At 38.3% G+C, this 22,411-nt stretch overlaps 1 protein-coding gene across 1 annotated transcript; it reads right to left on the reverse strand.

Annotated features, from left to right (window-relative positions):
- Positions 1-4,322: 4,322 nt before the first annotated feature.
- Positions 4,323-16,942, reverse strand: LOC119074183 (endothelial lipase-like). Its single transcript, XM_037180176.1, has 5 exons — positions 16,753-16,942; positions 16,442-16,687; positions 16,076-16,252; positions 15,833-16,004; positions 4,323-4,444 (listed from the first exon to the last, which is right to left on the reverse strand). The coding sequence occupies exons 1-5, from the start codon at positions 16,934-16,936 to the stop codon at positions 4,348-4,350; spliced, it is 876 nt and encodes a 291-aa protein (XP_037036071.1). The 5' UTR covers positions 16,937-16,942; the 3' UTR covers positions 4,323-4,347.
- Positions 16,943-22,411: the final 5,469 nt, after the last annotated feature.

Below are 22,411 nucleotides of genomic sequence, written 5' to 3' on the forward strand. Positions count from 1 at the left end.
AACGAGTCGACAGCTATGTATATCTAGGACATAAACTGAAGTTAGGTCTGGAAAACCAAACTGCAGAAATAAGACGTAGGATTGGTCTTGCATGGGCAGCGTTGGGAAAATTCAGACTAATTTTCAAAAGCAAAATGAATAATAGTCTGAAACGCAAAGTTTTCGACACTTGTGTCCTTCCAGTGCCCACTTATGGAGCGGAAACGTTAACTTTAACGGAAGCATCCGAAGATAAATTGAGACCCCGGTGACCATTTCGGATGAACAAATGAGAATACCGTAGGCCGGACGAGTAGTTTTTTTCGAATATTATTTCGCCAGACTGTGTGAGACTGGATGAGTCGTCTCGTTGCAGTTATATGTCCAGATCGCTTAAGACGTAACAAGTAGTCTCTTTGCTAACATTTATTGGTGAACTGTGCGAGACTGGATGAGTGGTCTCGTTGCAGTTATATGTCCAGATCGCTTGAGACGGAACAAGTGGTCTCTTTGCTGACATTTATTGGTGAACTGTGCAAGACTGGATGAGTGGTCTCGTTGCAGTTATATGTCCAGATCGCTAGAGATGGAACAAGTGGTCTCTTTCATAACATTTATTGGTGAACGTGCGAGACTGGATGAGTGGTCTAATTTGAAGAAAATGTTTTCTTCGGTTACTGAGACCGGTTGAGTGGTCTCATTTAAAGAAAATATTTTCTTCGACTTTTGAGACCGGTTGAGTGGTCTTATTCGAAGAAAATATTTTCTTCGACTTTTGAGACCGATTGAGTGGTCTCATTTGTATAAAATATTTTCTTCGATTACTGAGTCCGGTTGAGTGGTCTCATTTAAAGAAAATAATTACTTCGTTTTTTGAGACCGGTTGAGTGGTCTCATTTGAAGAAAATATTTTCTTCGATTACTGAGACCGGTTGAGTGGTCTCATTTGAAAACAAGGCATCAGAACAGTCGGAGCGTTTGCTGCGACTTAGCCCCGTACGACCTGTAATCCTATTTCGTCCGTAACCATAATACGAACGTAGCCGTAATACGCCCGGACCCCTAATACGTCTACAACCCTCTAATGCGTCTGTTACCAAAATGCAAGTCAAGTTGGGCATGCTCAAATTTACTGAAAGTGTTCATTTTTAAAATTGCGCATAGCGCAATTACGAAAGCCCGTACGAAGTACCTCTCAAATAAAACCAACAATTTACGACATTATTTTAGAAACCCAAAATTTTTTGCCAACTTTCCATTGGGTATTCAATTACCTCTCAAATAAAACAAAAATTAGCAAACTCGGATGATATTTACTCGATTTATGTGCAAAAAACACTTAGGGCCGAGTAGCGGCCTTAGACCAAGGGCCCAAATTTAAAACTTTTTTTCCACCATTCTATTTGGCATTCAATTATCTCTCAAATGAAACAAAAACTAGCAAAATCGGATGAGATTTACTCGATTTATGTGCAAAAAACACTTAGGGCCGAGTAGCGGCCTTAGTCCAAGGGACCAAATTTGAAACTTTTTTCGCCATCATTCTATTCGGCATTCAATTATCTCTCAAATGAAACAAAAACTAGAAAAATCGGATGAGATTTACTCGATTTATGTGCAAAAAACACTTAGGGCCGAGTAGCGGCCTTAGTCCAAGAGAGCAAATTTGAAACGTTTTTCGCCACGTTCTTTTCAGTATTCAATTACCTTCCATAAAAAGCTAAATATAGCAAAATCGGATGAGATTTACTCGATTTATGTTCAAAAAACACTTAGGGCCGAGTAGCGGCCTTAGTCCAAGGGCCCAAATTTGAAAATTTTTTCGCCACGTTCTTTTCGGTATTCAATTACCTGCCATAAAAAACTAAATCTAGCAAAATCGGATGAGATTTACTCGATTTATGTGCAAAAAACACTTAGGGCCGAGTAGCGGCCTTAGTCTAAGGGCCCAAATTTGAAACTTTTTTCTCCACGTTATTTTCGGTATTCAATTACCTTCCATAAAAAACTAAATCTAGCAAAATCGGATGAGATTTACTCGATTTATGTGCAAAAAACACTTAGGGCCGAGTAATGACCTTTGAGCCCTCGCAACAAGCCCGGGTTCCATCCTACCCAAAAACAATGTTCAGCAACTTTGTTCTACTCGTCAATACCTTTCATTTGATATATTACAAGCAGCTATTGCGTGCGTATTTCGGTAGATATCGTCGAAAGACTGAAAAACACCTATAGGGCCCTAGCTCTGGAAGGGCCGACCCTACCATGCCCATTTTCGAACTTGACCTTACTTTTGTCGATACCAATCGGGGAAAAAAAGAATTTTGAAAAAAGGTTGTGATTTGCTCCAGCTAGAGGGGTCACGGACGGACGGATGGACGGACGGACATTTTTTTTATTGCGGATTCGTCATCTATGAACATAACCAAATGCTTTGCCCTTACTGTCTGCTTCCAATTCGACGTGTTACAAACGGCATATTAATCTTATAAGCCCCCAGTACTTCGTACGGGGCTAAAAATATTTTCTTCGATTTCTGAGACTGGTTGAGTGGTCTCATTTGAAGAAAATATTTTCTTCGATTTCTGAGACTGGTTGAGTGGTCTCATTTGAAGAAAATATTTTCTTCGATTTTTGAGACTGGTTGAGTGGTCTCATTTGAAGAAAATAATTTCTTCGACTTTTGAGACCGGTTGAGTGGTCTCATTTCAAGAAAATATTTTCTTCGATTTCTGAGACTGGTTGAGTGGACTCATTTGAAGAAAATATTTTCTTCGATTTCTGAGACTGGTTGAGTGGTCTCAAACAAACCAGTCAAATCAAGCAATCAACATTCAAACCTAAAAACTCACTTACAATCATCCGGCAATCAACCACCTTGGTTTCAGTCGGTTAAGGAATTTTCAAGGTATTTGTGGATCTCAGATACTGAGTATATAGAAGTAAAGGACGGATTAGGCTTAGTCCAACCACTGATAATTCACTTAACGTGAGTCCAGGGTAAGAGAAGAGTGTTAAAACTCTGTTTGTTCTTAATTTATTTTATTTTATTTTGTTTTGAGCTTCATTTAGATAGGCATTTCAGCTGTGTGATGAAGAAGGGGAACGCCAGCTCGCTGTGATTCACTTCATATTATACTCTTCACTGAGTATATAGAAGTAAAGGACGGATTAGGCTTAGTCCAACCACTGATAAATCACTAACAGTCTTTTTTTTAAATAAGACCACTCAGTTATCCTCACAAGGGAAATCCGTAATGAGACCACTCATCCAGTCTCACAACGTCTAAGAAATCCAAAATGAGACCACTCGTCCAGTCTCACATCGTCTAAGAAATCCGTAATGAGACCACTATCCAGTCTCATTACGTCTAGCAAATCCGAAACCAGACCACTCATCCAGTCTCACTACGTCTAGCAAATCCGAAACCAGACCACTCAGTCAGTCTCACTACGTCTAGCAAATCCGAAACCAGACCACTCAGTCAGTCTCACTACGTCTAGCAAATCCGAAACCAGACCACTCCTCCAGTCTCACTACGTCTAGCAAATCCGAAACCAGACCACTCAGTCAGACTAGAACATCCTCAAATGACTCTAAAGTGAGACGTCTCATGAATTTTGGATGAACTCCGATGAACTATTTCGACAAATTCTCGGTCTCAAATATTCTTATAGGCTCGAAATACATAGTCTCACGGCAAAAGTTTCGGTCTCAACAACGGTCTCAAATATGTTTTTTTTACCGGGGGAGTGACACAAAGAGACATGGAACGGAGTATGCTTGGATTAACACTCCAGGGTCGTTGATGTCATGGAAAGAATAGCATCTCTGAAATGGAGCTGGGCGGGACATATTGCAAGAAGGACAGACGAACGTTGGACCAAAAAGATCATGAACGGGCGACCATATAAAAGACGAGGTATAGGTAGACCACCAGAGAGATGGACAAACGGAATTAAGAATATTGCAGGTACAAACTGGCAGCAAATGGCAATGAATCGTACGAAATGGAAAGAAGTTGGAGCCTACATCCAGCAGTGGATAGAAACAGGCTGAAAAAGAAGAAGAAGGAGAAGATGTGGTGGTCGGAGCCTAGTGTCTCACTTATTACTGAACGTATGGAAAACTCGTGTGATTGTGCACCAGATATTGCTAAATTTTTGATTTACATACCCTGAGTCCTACATATGGCTCAGAGTTTCCTCTTTAGAACTACCGGAGAGACGGAATATGAAGTAACGAGAATTAAAGGAGTGATAGATGGTGAAATTTGTATGGATGCTCAAATTTGGAAGAAAAACGAAGTGAAGGTTTGTTTTTTTAAATTTAATTTAACAAAATTTTCATAACAAAATCACACACAATCACACAAATCGGCAACACATGTCATCTCCGAACCCGTTCAAATACTTGGGACAGTATGGCGGATTTGCGTTCTCAAGACAATACGTTCCTGAAGCTCTGAAAGAAAACAAATGATAAATATTTTACATCGACTAAATGGAACTGTTTTGACCCGGACAGAACCTGAAGCCCCAACAACCCTCTTATTGGGTAGGCTTTCTGTTCCGACATGCCTCGAAATGGTGTTAGGTTGGCACAGTTCCAAAAATTTAGCAAAAAATCGATACCTGAACCAGCTCTAAACTACCACGCAGGTCTCTAAGACACCTGGCGAAAGCTCAAACAATTTTTTCTGTCCAGCATTTCCTTGCTTGGCACAATTGTATGCGTATTTTTCTGTGTAAACACCTGCGTGTGAGTGTAAAATTTTGTCGGAATGTGCTTTTTTATCTCTACTATCTATAATTTTGAATTTCATTGTGCAAAGCGCTAAGCGGGATTTTGCTAGGCCCTTCAGAAACGGCTAAAACGGCTTCAGAAAGCAATAACAAAAGGAACCATAACTTCAGTACTATGTGTAACACGCAAATATGGTCATGATCGTAGTTAATTTATTTAACACAGATACCAAATGTCATGTGGAATGCGTGGAACGCGAGTGCTTGGAGAAACAGCGACTGCTACGCAATTGACATCTGATTGTTTTTTTGTTGATTTGTTGGTTTTGTCGAGTGCTTTTCAATTTTAACATTTTCTTTCGCTTTGGTGTAACAAGGACTGAAACAGCTTCTAGTTTTGTGTTAAAATTGTTTCAAAGTCTTCTAAATTTTATAGGTTTCAGATGTGTTCGTATATAATAAGCCCTAATTATGCCGTTAAATCGTGAATTTTGCTTTGTGTTTGAGTGATTTGTTTCCCTACAGAACTCATTCTGTTCTTTACTTTTTTAAAAGAAAAATTTAATCAATTTGATAATACAGTAGACGAAGTATCTAAATTGATAATTTTCCATTAATTCGTCACAACTTTTAATTCATAATTCAATCCTGAAAATTCGTCAATATAAAAATACACTGCTCGTCCGCATTCACATCCTCAATCAACAAACGTCAAACAGTTTTCATTGTCTCATTAGATTTTTTTGTGAAAATGTTTTTTGCCTACCTATTAAATCCAGAGCTCTCAATATTTCCGAAATTGTTTCATTTATTCGAGTCAATAAATTGTTTACAAGATGATTCAATTGATAATTTTTATAAATTTCGAATAAGGAAAGTGCTCTTAAAATCAACAAATCGAAAACAAAAAACAATGTTTTTATTCTTTGAGTTATTTTCAGGAAATTTATGCTACGCAAGCCTTTGAATCGTCAATTCAATCGACTGTTGTATTTAATTGATGATGCGAAGATCTTTACAGCAAATTGGAATGCATTTTGGGATCGGCAAAAGATTTAGGCAAAGTTTCAGAAAACTATGTACAGTGGGTTCATTTTAGTTCGGAACATATTTGAAATTTTTGAGAGTTCTAAAAGTCATCGATGTTCCCAGTCAATAAAGCGTTTCCAGGTTATGATATTTTGGCACAAAATTTGAAAATCCCATAGCGAATTCAAATTTCGCGCCAAAATATCATAGACCAGGAAGAACTTAATTGACTGGGAACCTCGATGACTTTTAAAACTCTGATAAATCTGAAATTGTTCTTTCTAAAGATGAACACACTGTAGTTTATGCAAGAGTTTATGTGGAAAATCAAATAGGAAAAGATTTCTTTTGAAGGTTGTTTTGAAGATTGTACTTAAAAAGGTGAGGCAACCATGCTGTTTTCGGTCAGTAAATTAGCTTAGCCACACTACAAACCACTTATGCCTCGGAATAGGTAGGTTTTTGACATGAAAATCAAAAACCTGATCTGACCTGACATGTTTTAAATTTAACCTGAAATAACCAGGATTGACCTGATTCATTTGCATATTTCTTGTTAGTTTCCTTTGCCGCGGAGTTCTAAAATCGTAATTTCCGTTTAGTAGTTTTACGGAGGATATTTGCATAATAGAAGTAACAAATTTCTCAAGATATTGTTAAAATAATTTGCGAAATAGGTCTGATACAATTCACTTCAGGTCAGTGTCTGTATTTTCAGGTTCAACTCAAATCAGGTCAAGTCAAAATCTATCAGATCTGATCCAGATCATATCAGGTTTCAGGCTATTCCTATTTCAATGATTTTCGATTACACTCGTGGTGTCCTTCAAATTACTAACGAAAATACAATGAAGATGCGTCTGATGTTTATTGACACATGTTGGATTTTGTTTCTTCGCCGTTGGCTAAATTAAAGTCAAAGCTACAAAACATTTGTAATATGCATGTGGAGAGGAGTTAGTAGTCTTAGCTTCATATTTTTGTTGATTTTCAGTAATGTAATTAGTAGTCAAAAAAGCCTGATGAAGAGCAAAGCCAAAGCTCGAAATATTGCGTAAACTAACGTCTTTTATTTACAAACCACCGCTATAGTCCAAGAAATCAACCAACTTTAGTTTATTGTCACATAGCACATCCTTCTGACAGAAAAACCAAAGAATATATTTAACGAAAAAAAGTTGAGCTACGGTTAGAGCTTAGAACTTTATTAAGATTTGAGATAAGCCTACGAGGTGTAGTAGTCCAGCCATTTTCTACACTCATATTTTCTGATATTTTAAAATTGTCCAAATTTGTTAATGTTCGACATTTACGCAGCATTTCGGAGATAGAAATATGAGATTTATTACATAATGCCATAGGTGAGGAATAATATCTGGATTAATAAATTATCAAGCAGCACTGCAAGGCATTTTTCTAAAAAAAGCTACGAAAAACCAAATAAAGAATGAATTAACTGAAGTAACGTACTTATTTCAGGAAGTTCAATACAAAAACCAGCGCTAAGAGTGCAATAAATTTATCAGATTTATCTTTTCGACTAATGGATTTTTTAAATCTTATTAAGAAGGGGTTGCTGAAATAATTCCTCCAAAGTGACTTGATAAGAATTTCTGTAGATACTTAAAGAGACGAGTAGAGACGGCATGGAGAACGGACGTGTTTTTACGTCGCTCTCTAAAATGCGTTTTCGTCTTGCATTGCGCTACAAAATTTTGATTTTGTGAATTTGTAATTCAATAATTGTAATTCAACAATATAATTAGTCCATTTAGATTTGTTTTCCTGTGCTTGTCTATTTTTTTGCTGTGATTTTATACAAGTATTCATGTATCATGTTCGTTTGCTTTTGTATAAAAGTGGTGCGTACAAAGAAGATCATTGTTCTTTTGTTTGTGGTCATGCGGTTTTCATTTCGACTTTTGTTCTCTCGGGTTTATAACCTAGATTCACTGTGAGCTGTCTCACGACAATAAATAGTTCTAATCGAGCTATGAAATGAATTAAACGATGCCTCAGTCGGGCTTCGTCTCACGGCGAAATAATTCTAATCGAGCTATAGCGATTAATTACATCGTGCCCAAGTCGGGCTTTGTCTCACGACAAAAAATAGTTCTAGTCGAGCTATGCAACGAAACCCTAGTCGGGTTTTGTGTAACAAACGTCCCTAGTCGGTCTATGTAATAATAATAATAAAAAAAAAAAAAAAAAAACGTAAGCCCTGGTCGGGCCCTGTCTCACGACAAAATTCACGGCTCTAGTCGAGCTAAGTAGAAATTGAACATATCAGGCCTTGTCGGGATTTGTTACACGACGAATTTCTAGTCGAGCTATGTAAAAGAGAACAAGTCGAGCTTTGTTAATGGCAATTGGAGTTCCAGAAGGAATATTCGCTTGTAAGCGTTCCACGTAATCGTTTGTTTGTGTAATTACTACTACACACCCACTACAGGTGCCAATGCCGAGCATTTGTACATTTGTAGGTATAATTGCTTGGGTAACATCACCATTAACATACGGTAACATCAAAATAGTGCACTGAAGGGATATTCTTAACTACATACGTGTAGTATGGAAAGTTTCCGCTCTAAATACATATGCAGTGCACGTCGGCACCAACTTTTTATAAATTTATTTTTCCAAAAGGGTGAGCACAATGGGCCCACAGGCGGCCTAAGTGCAGTATGACTGAGTAACTAGTCATACGCCCTATTTAATAAATAAATAAATAAAGAGAGATTAGGTCAAAATTCAAAGATATTCAGTGAGCCCGGCTAACAGAACCCTCCTATTATTCAATATTAAAATAAAGATCCATTGAAATAGAGGAAAAAAACTTTTGAATCGAAAACATCTGCAACTTATTAGGAATTCCTGATATTTCTTTATTTTCGAGTAGATAAGTAGTCAAAACACATTTTAAATGAGAATGAATAAAAAACAGTATCGAACAAGCGAAGAAAAATCGATATCCGACACTTGCGGAGCATAACTTTTCTGAAAATAACTCCAAGAATAAAAAACATTCAAAATAAATTTTACGCGCCTTATTGTTAAAACATTAAAATTTTTTATTCGGGAAAAAATTCCCCGAAAACGACAATTTTATAAAACGATTTTAATGACACAATCCAAAAGGTAAAACAAACATTTCTTCCCTCGAACACTCCAGAAAATGTAACCGATCACAATATTACACAATAAACTACTAATTTACGCTGATTTCGTCTTTATAAGACTCATCAGTGCACCTTTGTTGCGATCCGAATTTATTTTGCTATCTTGGATAGAAAGAATTAGGTTTTCAGTACACTCAGACTGACAAAAAACAAACATTTTTTTCCTTCGAGAAACCTCTATATGTGACGTCACGATCCTTTGTTTCGCAATATGCCGTTCAGACTGTGTTGTGTTGTGATCAAATTCAAATTTTTTAGTTTGAATTTGAACACGCTGATATGCACATGGTTGCAAGCAACAAAGGTGCACTGATGAGTCTTATAAAGACGAACTCAGCGTAAATTTGTAGTTTATTGTGTAATATTGTGATCGGTTACATTTTCTGGAGTGTTCGAGGGAAGAAATGTTTGTTTTACCTTTTGGATTGTGTCATTAAAATCGTTTTATAAAATTGTCGTTTTCGGGGAATTTTTTCCCGAATAAAAAATTTTAATGTTGGAACAATAAGGCGCGTAAAATTTGTTTTGAATTTGTTGTCGTTCCACAGTGCTCGAAACACATTGTTTGTTGTTTTCGATTTGTTGATTTTAAGAGCACTTTCCTTATTCGAAATGAAACAATTTCGGAAATATTGAGAGCTCTGGTTTAATAGGTAGGCAAAAAACATTTTCACAAAAAAATCTAATGAGACAATGAAAACCGTTTGACGTTTGTTGATTGAGGATGTGAATGCGGACGAGCAGTGTATTTTTAGATTGACCAATTTTCAGGATTGAATTATGAATTAAAAGTTGTGACGAATTAATGGAAAATTATCAATTTAGATACTTTGCCCACTGTATTATCAAATTAATTAAATTTTTCTTTTAAAAAAGAAAATAACAGAATGAGTTCTGTACGGAAACAAATCACTCAAACACAAAGCAAAATTCACGATTTGACGGCCTAATTAGGGCTTATTATATACGAATAATAGTCTGAAACGCAAAGTTTTCGACACTTGTGTCCTTCCAGTGCTCACTTATGGAGCGGAAACGTTAACTTTAACGAAAGCATCCGAAGAAAAATTGAGAGTGACACAAAGAGCCATGGAACGGAGTATGCTTGGAATAACACTCAGAGACAGAATGACGAATCAATGGATTCGACAACAAACCAGGGTCGTTGATGTCATGGAAAGAATAGCATCTCTGAAATGGAGCTGGGCGGGACATATTGCAAGAAGGACAGACGAACGTTGGACCAAAAAGATCATGAACTGGCGACCATATAAAAGACGAGCTATAGGTAGACCACCAGAGAGATGGACAAACGGAATTAAGAATATTGCAGGTACAAACTGGCAGCAAATGGCAATGGATCGTACGAAATGGAAAGAAGTTGGAGAGGCCTACATCCAGCAGTGGATAGAAACAAGCTGAAAAAGAAGAAGAAGAAGAAGATATACGAACACATCTGAAATCTATAAAATTTAGAAGACTTTGAAACAATTTTAACACAAAACTAGAAGCTGTTTCAGTCCTTGTTACACCAAAGCGAAAGAAAATGTTAAAATTGAAAAGCACTCGACAAAACCAACAAATCAACAAAAAAAACAATCAGATGTCAATTGCGTAGCAGTCGCTGTTTTTTTAAGCAATCGCGTTCCACGCATTCCACATGACATTTGGTATCTGTGTTAAATAAATTAACTACGATCATGACCATATTTGCATGTTACACATAGTATACCGCGGTGCCATATAAATGTAGAAAGTATGTTTGGAGGAATGAAGTAAAAGTCATTGTCGAGTCATTGTATAAAGCACTAGCTGATGCTTTTAACAAAGGATGCAATATATTCAATAATTATATGGCAGTAGTTTAAAGTCGGAACTCGGAACAGTGTTTTTGCGGTGTTTTTCCCTAGTTTTTCAAGCATACCTCATTTTCCTACTTTTTCTGTTTTCCCGCACCTCACAATTTTACGGCCACGCAAAATTGCTCGTGTGTTTTTAAAGAAACACAAACTTAGCACAGTTTTTTACTTGTCCCGTTTACGAATAAGTAAAAACAAAAATTTGGAAAATTAATGAAATCAGATGATAATTATGGCGATTGGGAGGTCGCTTCGACTTCGACAGATATATTGAATTTCTCTCCCACATTACAACACGTGGGTCGCATTTGCAAATGTCATTCAGATTTTGACTCTATCCGACGAAGCGACGTTCCAATCGCCATAATTAGCGAATAATCTGTGAATCAAGTTACCAAAAAAAATTGGTAAAGTTGAAACCGTCACAAATCTAGTTGGAGCCACGAAGGTTGTATACGAAAAGGTTACGCCGATCGGAATTTTCTCAACTGAACTGGAATCGCGCTGCAATTTTGTACGAAAATTACAGTAAAGTTCGGCGAATTTTTGCCATAACCGCCACAGTGACTGGAGTAACCTCCTAATATAAAACCTTAGGAGCCACGGCCACCATGAAACTTTTATGCCACCGCGTTCGTGATCAATTAAGATAAGAAACTTCTCAACTAATCATAAAGGTCTGGCCGGTCAGAACTTTGGCTAAATCACTGATCCATATTACTCCGCTGTCTAATGCAGAAGTGTATTCAAACTCCCTGGAAATCAAGTACATTTAATCGGAGGAGGTGTCAGGCCAAATTGGACGCGCCAGGAACTGGAATTGGAAATTGGTGGATTCGAATTTCTAACCGAAGTATCTGAACCACTGAAGGTGATTCAAAACTTCGCGGATCACAAAAAGCCAACTCAAGTTTCTGATGAATTGACGCAATAAGTGCGCCAAAAACTTAAATATTTTCAAACGGCAGCTGGACAAAGTAACGCTGACGTCATATAATAAATGTCAAAAAATAAGCGTTAAAAAGCCACGCTATGCGGCATGTTTTGAAATAGAAGGCGAACTTATGGCGTGAATTTAAGCGCAGCGATTGATATTGTAGGTGCTACAATGAAGAGAATGTGCGCTGGTTGTATATGAGGAGGTTTCGCCGATCGCCATTATTTCACTGGGCCGCATCACAAAGAACACATGGTGGATAGCGGTAACGGAAACTGCATTTCTGTACTCAGCTGAAGGTGCGATACAAATTTTGAAAGTTTAGTGGATTTTTACAATGAAAGTGTAAAGCAGGTATGGTCGATCGTTCGCCCGGAGGACATAAACATTTGATTTACGCTCTCAAACGCACTCATTTTCATATTATTTTGACATAATTTATGAATACGTTTAAGGTGAATTTGCCGATCGGCCATACCTGTTCTGTACTTTCATTGGATTTTTACGATAACGGCTGAAGCGATTTCCAGATCGGAGGATATGCCCGACATAACTGTTGATGAAGTCAAGGCCGCAGTAGCCGAGATGAAAAACAAAAAGGCTCCCATGGAAGCCATTAAACTAGGTGGAGACTCCTTATTAAAGGCAATCTCGGCTTTGTTTAATCAATGTCTCCAATGGGAAGAAGTACCAGAAGCCTGGGAAAATGCGGTAATTACATTGCTGCATAAAAAAAGAGACATAACAAAAATTACCGACCCATAAGCCTATTGTCAACACTCTACAAGTTCTTTATGAAAATCATTACGAAGAGGAACACTAACAAGTTCGACTTCTACCAACCTGTTGAACAAGCTGCTTTCAGATCTGGTTTCAGCACAAACGACCATTTGCAGGTGATGAGAACGCTTATTGAGAAGTGTCGTGCTATTCATAGACTTCGAAAAAGCTTTCGATTCAGTGGAAACATGGTCGATATTGGACGCATTAGACGAATGTAGAGTAGACTCAAGGTACTCCAACACAATTCGATATGTGTACAAAAATGCTACTTCATGTATAAAACTTCATAAGAGCACGGAGAAATTTAGAATTGGCCGGGGTGTAAGGCAGGGCGACACCATTTCACCGAAATTATTTTAAGAAGTTAAATTGGAGTAAAATGGGAATAAAGATAAATGGAGAGTACCTGAGCAATCTCCGCTTCGCTGATGACATTGTACCGATAGCAGCGAATCTAGGTCAGGCTCAGCTTGTGATACCCCTCATGCCGAATGGCGAGAAATATGTTCCACGATTTGCTGAATCATCGACTTTTCAAATATTTGGAATCGAATATCGTGAGAATGTCACGTCCACGAAATTGCTATCGAGGTTGGACGGATGTGAAGTGCAATTGCACTCGCATCAAATTGCGGATAATGCAAAGTATGCAAAATGTGAAATATCAATCGTACCGAACGGTCGGTTGCAAGAATTGTAGAAAAGAGAAGTATATTGTCGGTCGAGTGGAAAGGTTCGGTAAAAGTTGATAGTCGTGGAAACAGAATTTTAATTTGGTAAAGGATCTGCCCGAATGAGTGATTTCGCGTCGAAAACCTTGTATATTATTTGAAAAAGCTGTAAATTAGTTAAATAATAAAAGTTGAATAATAAACTTTTTTTTTTCCGAGTGCAACACCGTGTCATTATAATTGAAGGATACGACAATGGCGCCCAACGTTGAAGTGCAGATATGGACCCGGCCGTGTTATTGAACGAATAAATGCGAAACAAATAAGGTTGGAACACCGTAGAGTCTTGGGTAATAGAATTAGGAAACCGGGACAAGAATGAATAAGGTGAATCAGAGTATAAAGAAAGCAGAGGAACAGATTCTGAATCTGAAGGATCAGGTAGAACGCCAGACTCGAGCCATTCACGAGAGCTCAAGAAAACAGAGGGATTTGGCAGAGAACATCAAAACACAATACCTCCAAATAGCAGGACCAGCGGCAACGAAAGAAAGAGAGGCCATCTGGGACGAATGGGCGATTGGTAGTTCAATCGAGGAGTTCGTGGACCAAATTCTGGCGGATCTGGTAAGTCTCTATGAAAATAAATATTTGCAGGTGAACGAAAATTTAAACCAGGCAGTACAGAATCAAAAGAGAACTGAGAAATTATACGAGGAAGTCCTGAAAAGAACAGGTGAGGTAGATAGTGATATCCACAGGTTAACCAATCAGCTTGATAACGAACAGATCAGTCAGCAAACGTTGGCAGATCAGTTAAACGGGCAAAAGATCGAGAATTCGCGCTTGGCACACGACTTCCTTGAATGTGAAGAGCAAATCGGGAAGTTCATAACACAAATCACGCAGGTAAAGAGTCATGCTGCTAAGTTGGAGGAAGATAAGGTAAAACTAGAAAGAGAAATTAAAGAGCAGAGAGAATCGGAAAAAAAGTTAGCTTTTGTGCACAAGCAAGACCAAGAGAGTGCGGAACGTGGGCTATCGATAATACGGGCGCAATTCGAAGAAGCTGAATCTGAAATAAAGAAGGAACGACAAGAAATCACTAGACTCAGGCAGAAAATTTATGAACTAGAACGGGAATTGGCCGAGGAACAGAACGAGCTTAAGGTGTGCACTCAACAACTGGAAGAGCTGAAGGAAGGACGGACAGACCAGAACCGGGAATCGTCTAGGACACACAACGAGGCGATAAACAGGTGCTTTTTTGATAGAACTAACGTTTCAGATAACCTCAGAACAATAGATAACACTGTTGGTGGTCAAGACGAGACGGGAATCAACGCGACTGTCTCAGAATATAGGCGAGCGCTGCACAAAGCATGAACTCTCACACAGTCACCAGAAGTAACACCAGTTAAGATGCCAAGGAAGAACAGTACCGCTTCTAGTGACAGTAACGACCTAGACTTCTTAAATCAGAGGCCACTCGAGGATATAATGTTAAAGGTAAATAGAATTGTTCCAATGTTTGAAGGGGATCTGAATGAACCAAAAAGCACGAATTTGGTTAAACTGGACAAATATCTGAAAGGATGTGAAGCGATGAAGAAAGGTGAGAGACCGGGTGAGGCTGACGACCTGCTGGAATGTCTGAAAATGCGGTTATGTGGCGATGCGTATTACAACGTGAGCCTATCGGTATGTACGACTTTTGAAAAAATGAAAACGTTACTAATTGAAGAATATAGGAAAGATACGCCATATGAAGACTGCATCAGGGACATAGGTGGGTGTCAGTAACAACCGGGTGAGGAAACGGTAACATTCGTCCGACGGGCGGAAAAGTTGTTTAAAATCGCGTCATGTAAAATCAACACGTCAATAGCGAATCCTCACAGACTAAAATATGCTTTGGAAACAGCCCAAGCGGCAGCGGTTAGAGCGATTAGTGAAGGATTATTGAACACTCGAATCCGAGAATATCTCATGCCGGTAGTACGAAACAAGCCATCCGTGGTGAAAGAAGTGTTGTTATATGAAAAGGGCATGGCCAACATACATAAGACAAAGAAACCTTCTTTACTTGTGCTACTAGGTGAATTTGTATTCGTGCAGTGTTAGAGGAGAGCGGGCTACCCAAAGTTGTCCAAAAACCCGCCCCGAATCCGAACCCGATTCAATTTTAACGGGCTTCGGGTTGCTCGGGTTTTTAAAATTCAATTCGGGTCGGGTCAGGGTCGGGCCGGGTTTTTAATTTAAAATCCAAAACCGACCCGAATTAAAATTTTCTATGTAAAGTCACAGCGTCGAACACTTATATGTGGATCTAAGAAATTCAAGAATCTGTTTCAAAATAAAATATTTTTTTTGAGTTTTCTGAATAATTTTCAATTTTAGCGAGTTTCAGTATCTTTTGGGTCTCAGTATCTGTCAAGTTTCGGGTTATCGGGTCTCAAAAATTTAATTCGGTTCGGGTTTGGGTCGGGCCTCAGTTCTGTTTCAGTATCTGTCGGGTATCTCGGGATTTAAAAATCGATTCGGGTCGAGCTCGGGTCGGGTCGGGTCGGGCTTTGAAAAAACCTCGGCCCGCTCACCTCTAATGTAGTGTCAACGCCATTTGAGCACAGCCTAGATTGTGGCACTTACGTCGGCGGTACGTTATTGATGACTTTGATTTCCTCTGATTTTATCATAAATTTGAATATTCCTAGATTGGGACAGAATGTAAAACATTTCTTGGCTGTCAGAGGTTTCTTATGCGGAAATAAACTCTGTGCCATATAACAAAGTGATCGAATGTGACTGCACAAGTGTGGATCTGTATGAAAATGAATTTACGGATGTTAATAACATTTCCATTTTGTCATTCTCCGGTTCATATGAACTTACGACGCGTTCCAAAGCAATATGGTTGGATGTAGCCACTGTTGACACAGACATTGACATGTCCGACCGGTCCTAATTGGCCGTAGTGTCCAGCATTCGTTTGGAGCACATGAACGACTCGTGCACTTGATTTAGTTAAACGAAGATCACCAATAATGAGCGGCCATGCAGGATCCAGTGCTATGAGAGGGAAACATTTATTTTTTACTTCTGTGGATTTCTCACTAAAAATTTCGCATTCATACAGAGAAGCGCTATTGCGGCACCTCACTGGAGTATAATTCGTCAATGTGACGATGTTATTTTGTACTTAGGAGAAGTTACGAGTTGTGAGCTGCAGCAATAGCATTTATCTGCCCTGCCAATTACCAATAATTTTGTTCAATTGAAATTGCAAATGATTTCTCAACAATCCACAAGTGATTGCTCCCAACGAATGGCCAGTACATGTTAATTTATCGACATGCAATCCGTTCGTACGGAATCCATTCAAATAGTTGGCAACACATCGGCCAATGTATCGTAGATTGTTAACGGCCGAAACATAGCACGGTGGGCGGTTCAGACTCGAATAATCCACCAAAAATACGTTGTAGCGACCGGTTCTCTCATAAGCTTAAAACAGAATCCAGAGTTTTGTCTTAGGAAAATCATTTTTTGATTTGCATTTCCATTTATACCTCTTCTTAGTACGGCGAACGGCGGATCTTGGTCTCCTGACGCGTAGCCATGGATGAGAACGACATTTTTCTTGCGCGGATTGTAAGCGCTGTTTTGCAACCAGTTTTTATCGCGAGGATTGAACTGAAGTATGGGAAAAGAACAAGTTGTGTTAAGGGGTCGTCTACTGTGTACTCCTCGCATGCAAACGATATCAGCGTAAATTCCGGAATCAGTGACAACCCTTTCTTTTCACATCCGAATCCATTTCCCCCTTCCATTCTCATAAATAATAATGTAACTTTTAGGATTACCAACCGGTTCTGTGAAGGAAAGCTGATTTCTGCTCTAATTACAGCCGCTTGGAATTAGATAATCAAACCTTTTACGGACTAACTATTATTCAAAAGCCGTTAAGAGAGTATCAATTGACGCAGATCCCTGTAATTCTTTCATAACAACTGATCTCATAGTAAGTGACGCATTCTGCACTTGTACGCAAAAATGTTCACAACAAAAATTTGACCCAAAAAATGTGGAGAAGATTTCACAAGAAAAAGTTTGCGTCACATGTGGCAGTTGATACGGCTTTCTTCTTTTTGAATGCCATTCACAAACAATTTTTTTAACTACTTTGGTCACGTTTTTCTATTTCAAGGGGTTTTGACTGATTTCAATAGATGTGGAAGTTTTTGGGTTGAACAAATTATTGTTTTATGAAAAGAAAGTATTTGTCAATTTATGCCATACCCGACAGCCCCTTCTTTTGATAAAAATGATCCACACACCTTGCTCTTCTTTCTCACATCTATGAGGTGGGCAAGAGTTTTTAGCCCAGTACGAAGTACAGAAGGGCAGGGCTCATAGTATTACGATGCCGTGTGTAATTGATGGAATTCGAAGCAATAAAAATTTTGTCTGTCCGTCTGTCACGTCAATATCTTAAGTAAATCAAATCCGATGTAAATGAAACGGCAAAAGACAAGTACGGTCGATACCGATCCAAGAAAAAAAAGTTTAATAAAATTGGGTGAGTGGACCGTGAGTTAGGGCTAGAGATGAGCGGGCATACCTAATTTTTTTGCCCGCGGCGCCCGTTACCCGTACATTTCAATTTCAGAGCCCGTTTCCGCGCCCGTACCCGCACATTTTCGAGAAGCCCGCACCCGTGCCCTTAAATTTCGTAAACCCACTTCAATACATGCTAGAAATCATCATATTCACATATAATTTCTCATTATACTCACGTATCATTTGATATAATTATGCATCGTTTGCTATGTTTGTGTTTGCCTTATTTATATGTGTGCGTATTACTTTGTTTATTGTATTATTTGTATTGGTTTTTGTTTAAAATCTTATTTTTTACTATTATCGGTCGGTGTTATCGGCGTTGCTCAAAACTAGACCTTCACACACAGATCTTTCGATAGTCCTAAAGCCCGCCCAGCTTCAACTCAATAAGGATAGATGCCACTGTCCACTCAATAAAAAAGGATTTCTTAACATCTCCCATCTAGACTTTAAACAAAGTCCAACCTTCCCCACTCTATAGATTGCGCAAGTTTACCCAATGGGTGGCCCCATCCTAAGCAAGCACAATGTCGTCTAACATTTAAATTCACTTACCACTTCTCTCCTTCGATTAGCATATAAAATTATCGACACATCGTCAGAACACGTGTCGTCAATGTCATGCCAAATACAATCACTGATCGTTGTATTTTTGTACATTTGTTCTGAGCCCAGATACAGCTCATTGTTGACTAAATCATCGAGAAGTTTTGATCCACTTGCTATTTAAAGTTGTTAGAGAGACCGATCGGTTAATTCCAAAATTAGTTGCTCGTCAATTGCCTCAATATATAAACAACACACCTCTACCGCTACTTTCCATACATCAGAGCCCAGAACATTTGGAACCACAGCCGTAAACAGTGTGTTGTTTGTATATTGGTTGAGGTTACTTATCTATTAGTATCTTAGCCTACAAAACGTGTCATTATTTAATATGCTCGTTACGAGTAATTGCGTAACAGACAGATTTGTAATCCAAACCAAGTTATTTAGTGACTTGTTGAGTCTAACAACGAAGCCGATTGGATCGGTTGATATCAAGTGACAGTTGATTGTAGAGCGCTTTTGTACGGCTTACTGGAAAAAGCAGTATCGATCTCTAGATGTAATAACTGATGTAAAAGTTATTCTGGTCACCACTTTGGTGTTTCAACGTCACTGATGAACTGTATAATTTCCTTATTTTTTATTTTTTTCCACACCACCCGAAGAAGTGGAGAAGAAAGCGAATAATTCTTTCATAATATTATTCACAAATTTAGGTACGCTTGAATTTCAGACCCTCTTGCAGGTGAAATTTTTTTTTAAACGGACACTCCATTTTTGTTTCCGGACCGTTATGGTGCTGTCTATAGGGAATTCAGAGGTGATCATTTCGTAGAAGAACTTTTTTTTTAAACGACCTCTCCGGCTCGGGGCGATCCTAAGAAAATTTCTGAATCATGACTTGTTTAACAAATTTTATTTTGAAATGTAGGTAAACGACCTATTTGCAACGAAGGCAAGTTTAATAGAGAATCGACAGGAGATTCTAAAAAAAATATCGGTCGAGCTGGAGGGTTATATTACAAATTTACAAGTTTCACCAGGAGCACCCAAATATTTTGCTGTTTTTTTTAGCGTAAATTGAAGCTTAGTTCGTCCCTGTAAACACTGCAAAAAATTAGGGGGCTTCTTCCTCTTTTTCGTAAAAATTCTTTTTTCTATATTACAGTACCCATTGCGTTGAACTTATTTTCTCATACAAAGCCCACGTAATGATGTTGTTAGGCACAGATTTTTATGTTTTATTAATAGTATGACATCCCAGGACAATGTTCATGCCCATGGCACAGATTTTTATGTTTTATTAATAGTATGACATCCCAGGACAATGTTCATGCCCATCCAGCTGCACAGCCATCCATCAAAGATGACCAATGATATTTTACATGATAAACAAGACATCAGAACAGTCGGAGCGTTTGCTGCGACTTAGCCCCGTACGACCCGTAATCCTATTTCGTTCGTAACCATAATACGTCCGTAGCCGTAATACGCCTGGAACCCTAATACGTCTACAACCTTCTGATGCGTCTGTTACCAAAATGCAAGTCAAGTTGGTCATGGTCAAATTTACTGAAAGTGTTCATTTTTAAAATTGCGCATAGCGCAATTACGAAAGCCAGTACGAAGTACCTCTCAAATAAAACCAACAATTTACGACATTATTTTAGAAACCCAAAATTTTTTGCCAACTTTCTATTGGGTATTCAATTATCTCTCAAATGAAACAAAAACTAGCAAAATCGGTTGAGATTTACTTGATTTATGTGCAAAAAGCACTTAGGGCCGAGTAGCGGCCTTAGTCCAAGGACCTAATTCTAGAAATTTATCCACACCATGCTATTTAGTGTGCAAGTACATCTCAGATTTTACAAAAATTGTCGAAAACGCACAAATTTTACTTCATTTTTACCAATTTATATTGTTTTTAATAAAATCCAATATGGCCGTCGGCAGCCATTTTGTTAGGTAACTGGAAATAGTAGTAACGCTTTGCATTCGTCAATACCATTCAAAAAAAATGAAATTCGGTCAAAATATACTGAAGATATTGGCAAAACACCACGTTCACTGTACGGCCGAGTAGCCGGATACGAGCTCACTCCAAGGGACTTAGCTCACGCTCCGGTCAACCAAATTTCATAAACTTTTTTCCCTAATTGGTACGTTCACCTGTCATACCTGTCTAATAAAGCGAAAGTAGTCGAAATCCGTTCAAATTTGGCCGATCTACAAGCAAAAACTGCTTCCCGCCCTGTACCTGGTTCACACCAAGGGGTCTAATTCACGAGTCGGTCATCAAATTTCCATGAACTTTTTTTTGTCGATCGGCATTGTTAATACCTTTCATTTTAAGCATCATTAACAACTGCTAAATTTCCGAACGTATATTCGAAAAACCTGAAATCGCTTATGGGGCCCCAGCTCGGAAGTGGTCGACCCAAAATCTCTTTTGACATTGCCAAACTGGAAAAAAAGAATTTTCACAACATGTTGTGATTTACTTAAGTTATAGGGGTCACGGACAGACGGGCAGACAGACGGACGGACGGACATTTTTAGCCCCGTACGAAGTACTGGGGGCTTGTAAGATTAGAAGCAGACGGTTACGGCAAAGCATTTGTCTATGTTCATAGATAACGAATCCGCAATAAAAAAAATTTCCGTCCGTCCGCCTGTCCGTCCGTCCGCCTTGTCCGTCCATGACCCCTATAACTCGAGTAAATCACAACCTTTTTTGAAAACTCTTTTTTTTCCCGTTTGGTAATGTCAAAAGAGAGGCTAAGTTCGAAGATGGTCGATTTTGGGTCAACCCCTCTCGAGCTGGGCCCCCATAAGCGATTTAGGGTTTTTCAAAGATATCTCCGGAAATTTAAACGGTAAAGTTGTTAATATGGTAAAATGAAAGGTATTAACAATGCCGATCGACAAAAAAAGTTCATGGAAATTGGATGACCGACTCATGAGCAGTGCCGCATTGTCACAGGGACCAATTGGTCCAGGGCGCTGGGTAAATGGGGCGCTGGAATACGCTGATGTTTCCAACGAATTCATAAATATTCCGTCATTAAAAAAATTATAGATCTTGCTTCGAAACAAAAAAAAATTCGCTGCGTCATTCCGTAGGTCATATAGATTAGTTCTCAGGGTAGTAAGTGAGTAGATATTAAGATTTTACTGCTTTTAGTTTTAATAGTATAGGAAAAATTAAGAAAATCTGCAGAAAACACAGTCACAACAGACACCACCTTATGTTGTACGACCGAGTAGTTATGTTAGTTATGCTAGCTATAATAGCTCTTGCTCATGATCCAGTCAAGGGATTTTCGTAAACTTTTTTCTTCTGTTCGGTATCGGCGAGACGATATTATAATATTCTAAGAACTATTCGTTGAAACGTTGAAAAATCCTTTTAAATTCAAATGACTTTTTTCGAGCATCTATCTACAATGTGTAAATCTCTAAAATGTTTGATTTCAGTATATTTAGCTAATCCTTCTGTCACATCTTTTGACAGCTTTTTACGTTTTAGTACGTTTTCTCTCCCAGTAGCAAAAACCCAATCCCAGCAAAAAAAGAAACTATATCGAATGCCGCAAATGCATTTGAAAACGAACATTCGGTGAAATACTTTTTTATCACACCAAATGTTTATCATTTTATACAAATATGTTCATCTTTATAATAGCACCGGTGAAAAAAAAACCTAATTTTGTCATGCAAAAATATAGATAAAAATTGACAAAATTGCCGACCACAAAAATATGTCGTCGATTCTCATGCATTTTTTATGCATAGCAAAAGAAGACTCCTGTCAACTTTCTTGTAAGACAAATATTACGTTGCTTGTTCCTGTCTTCTTTTGCTATGCATAAAAAATGCATATAAATCGACAACATATTTTTGAGGTTGATAAATTTGTCAATTTTACTTTTGTTTTCGAGATCTCAAAATTGTTTCTTCCCCCGAAGTAATCCATGAATCGTCTGTATTCAATTCTGTTTGCATTCAATGCAACTTTTTCTAAATGCAAAAAGAATTGAATACAGAATTTTT

The sequence above is a fragment of the Bradysia coprophila genome, unplaced genomic scaffold, assembly GCF_014529535.1.
Source record: "Bradysia coprophila strain Holo2 unplaced genomic scaffold, BU_Bcop_v1 contig_143, whole genome shotgun sequence".
Lineage (NCBI taxonomy): Eukaryota > Metazoa > Arthropoda > Insecta > Diptera > Sciaridae > Bradysia > Bradysia coprophila.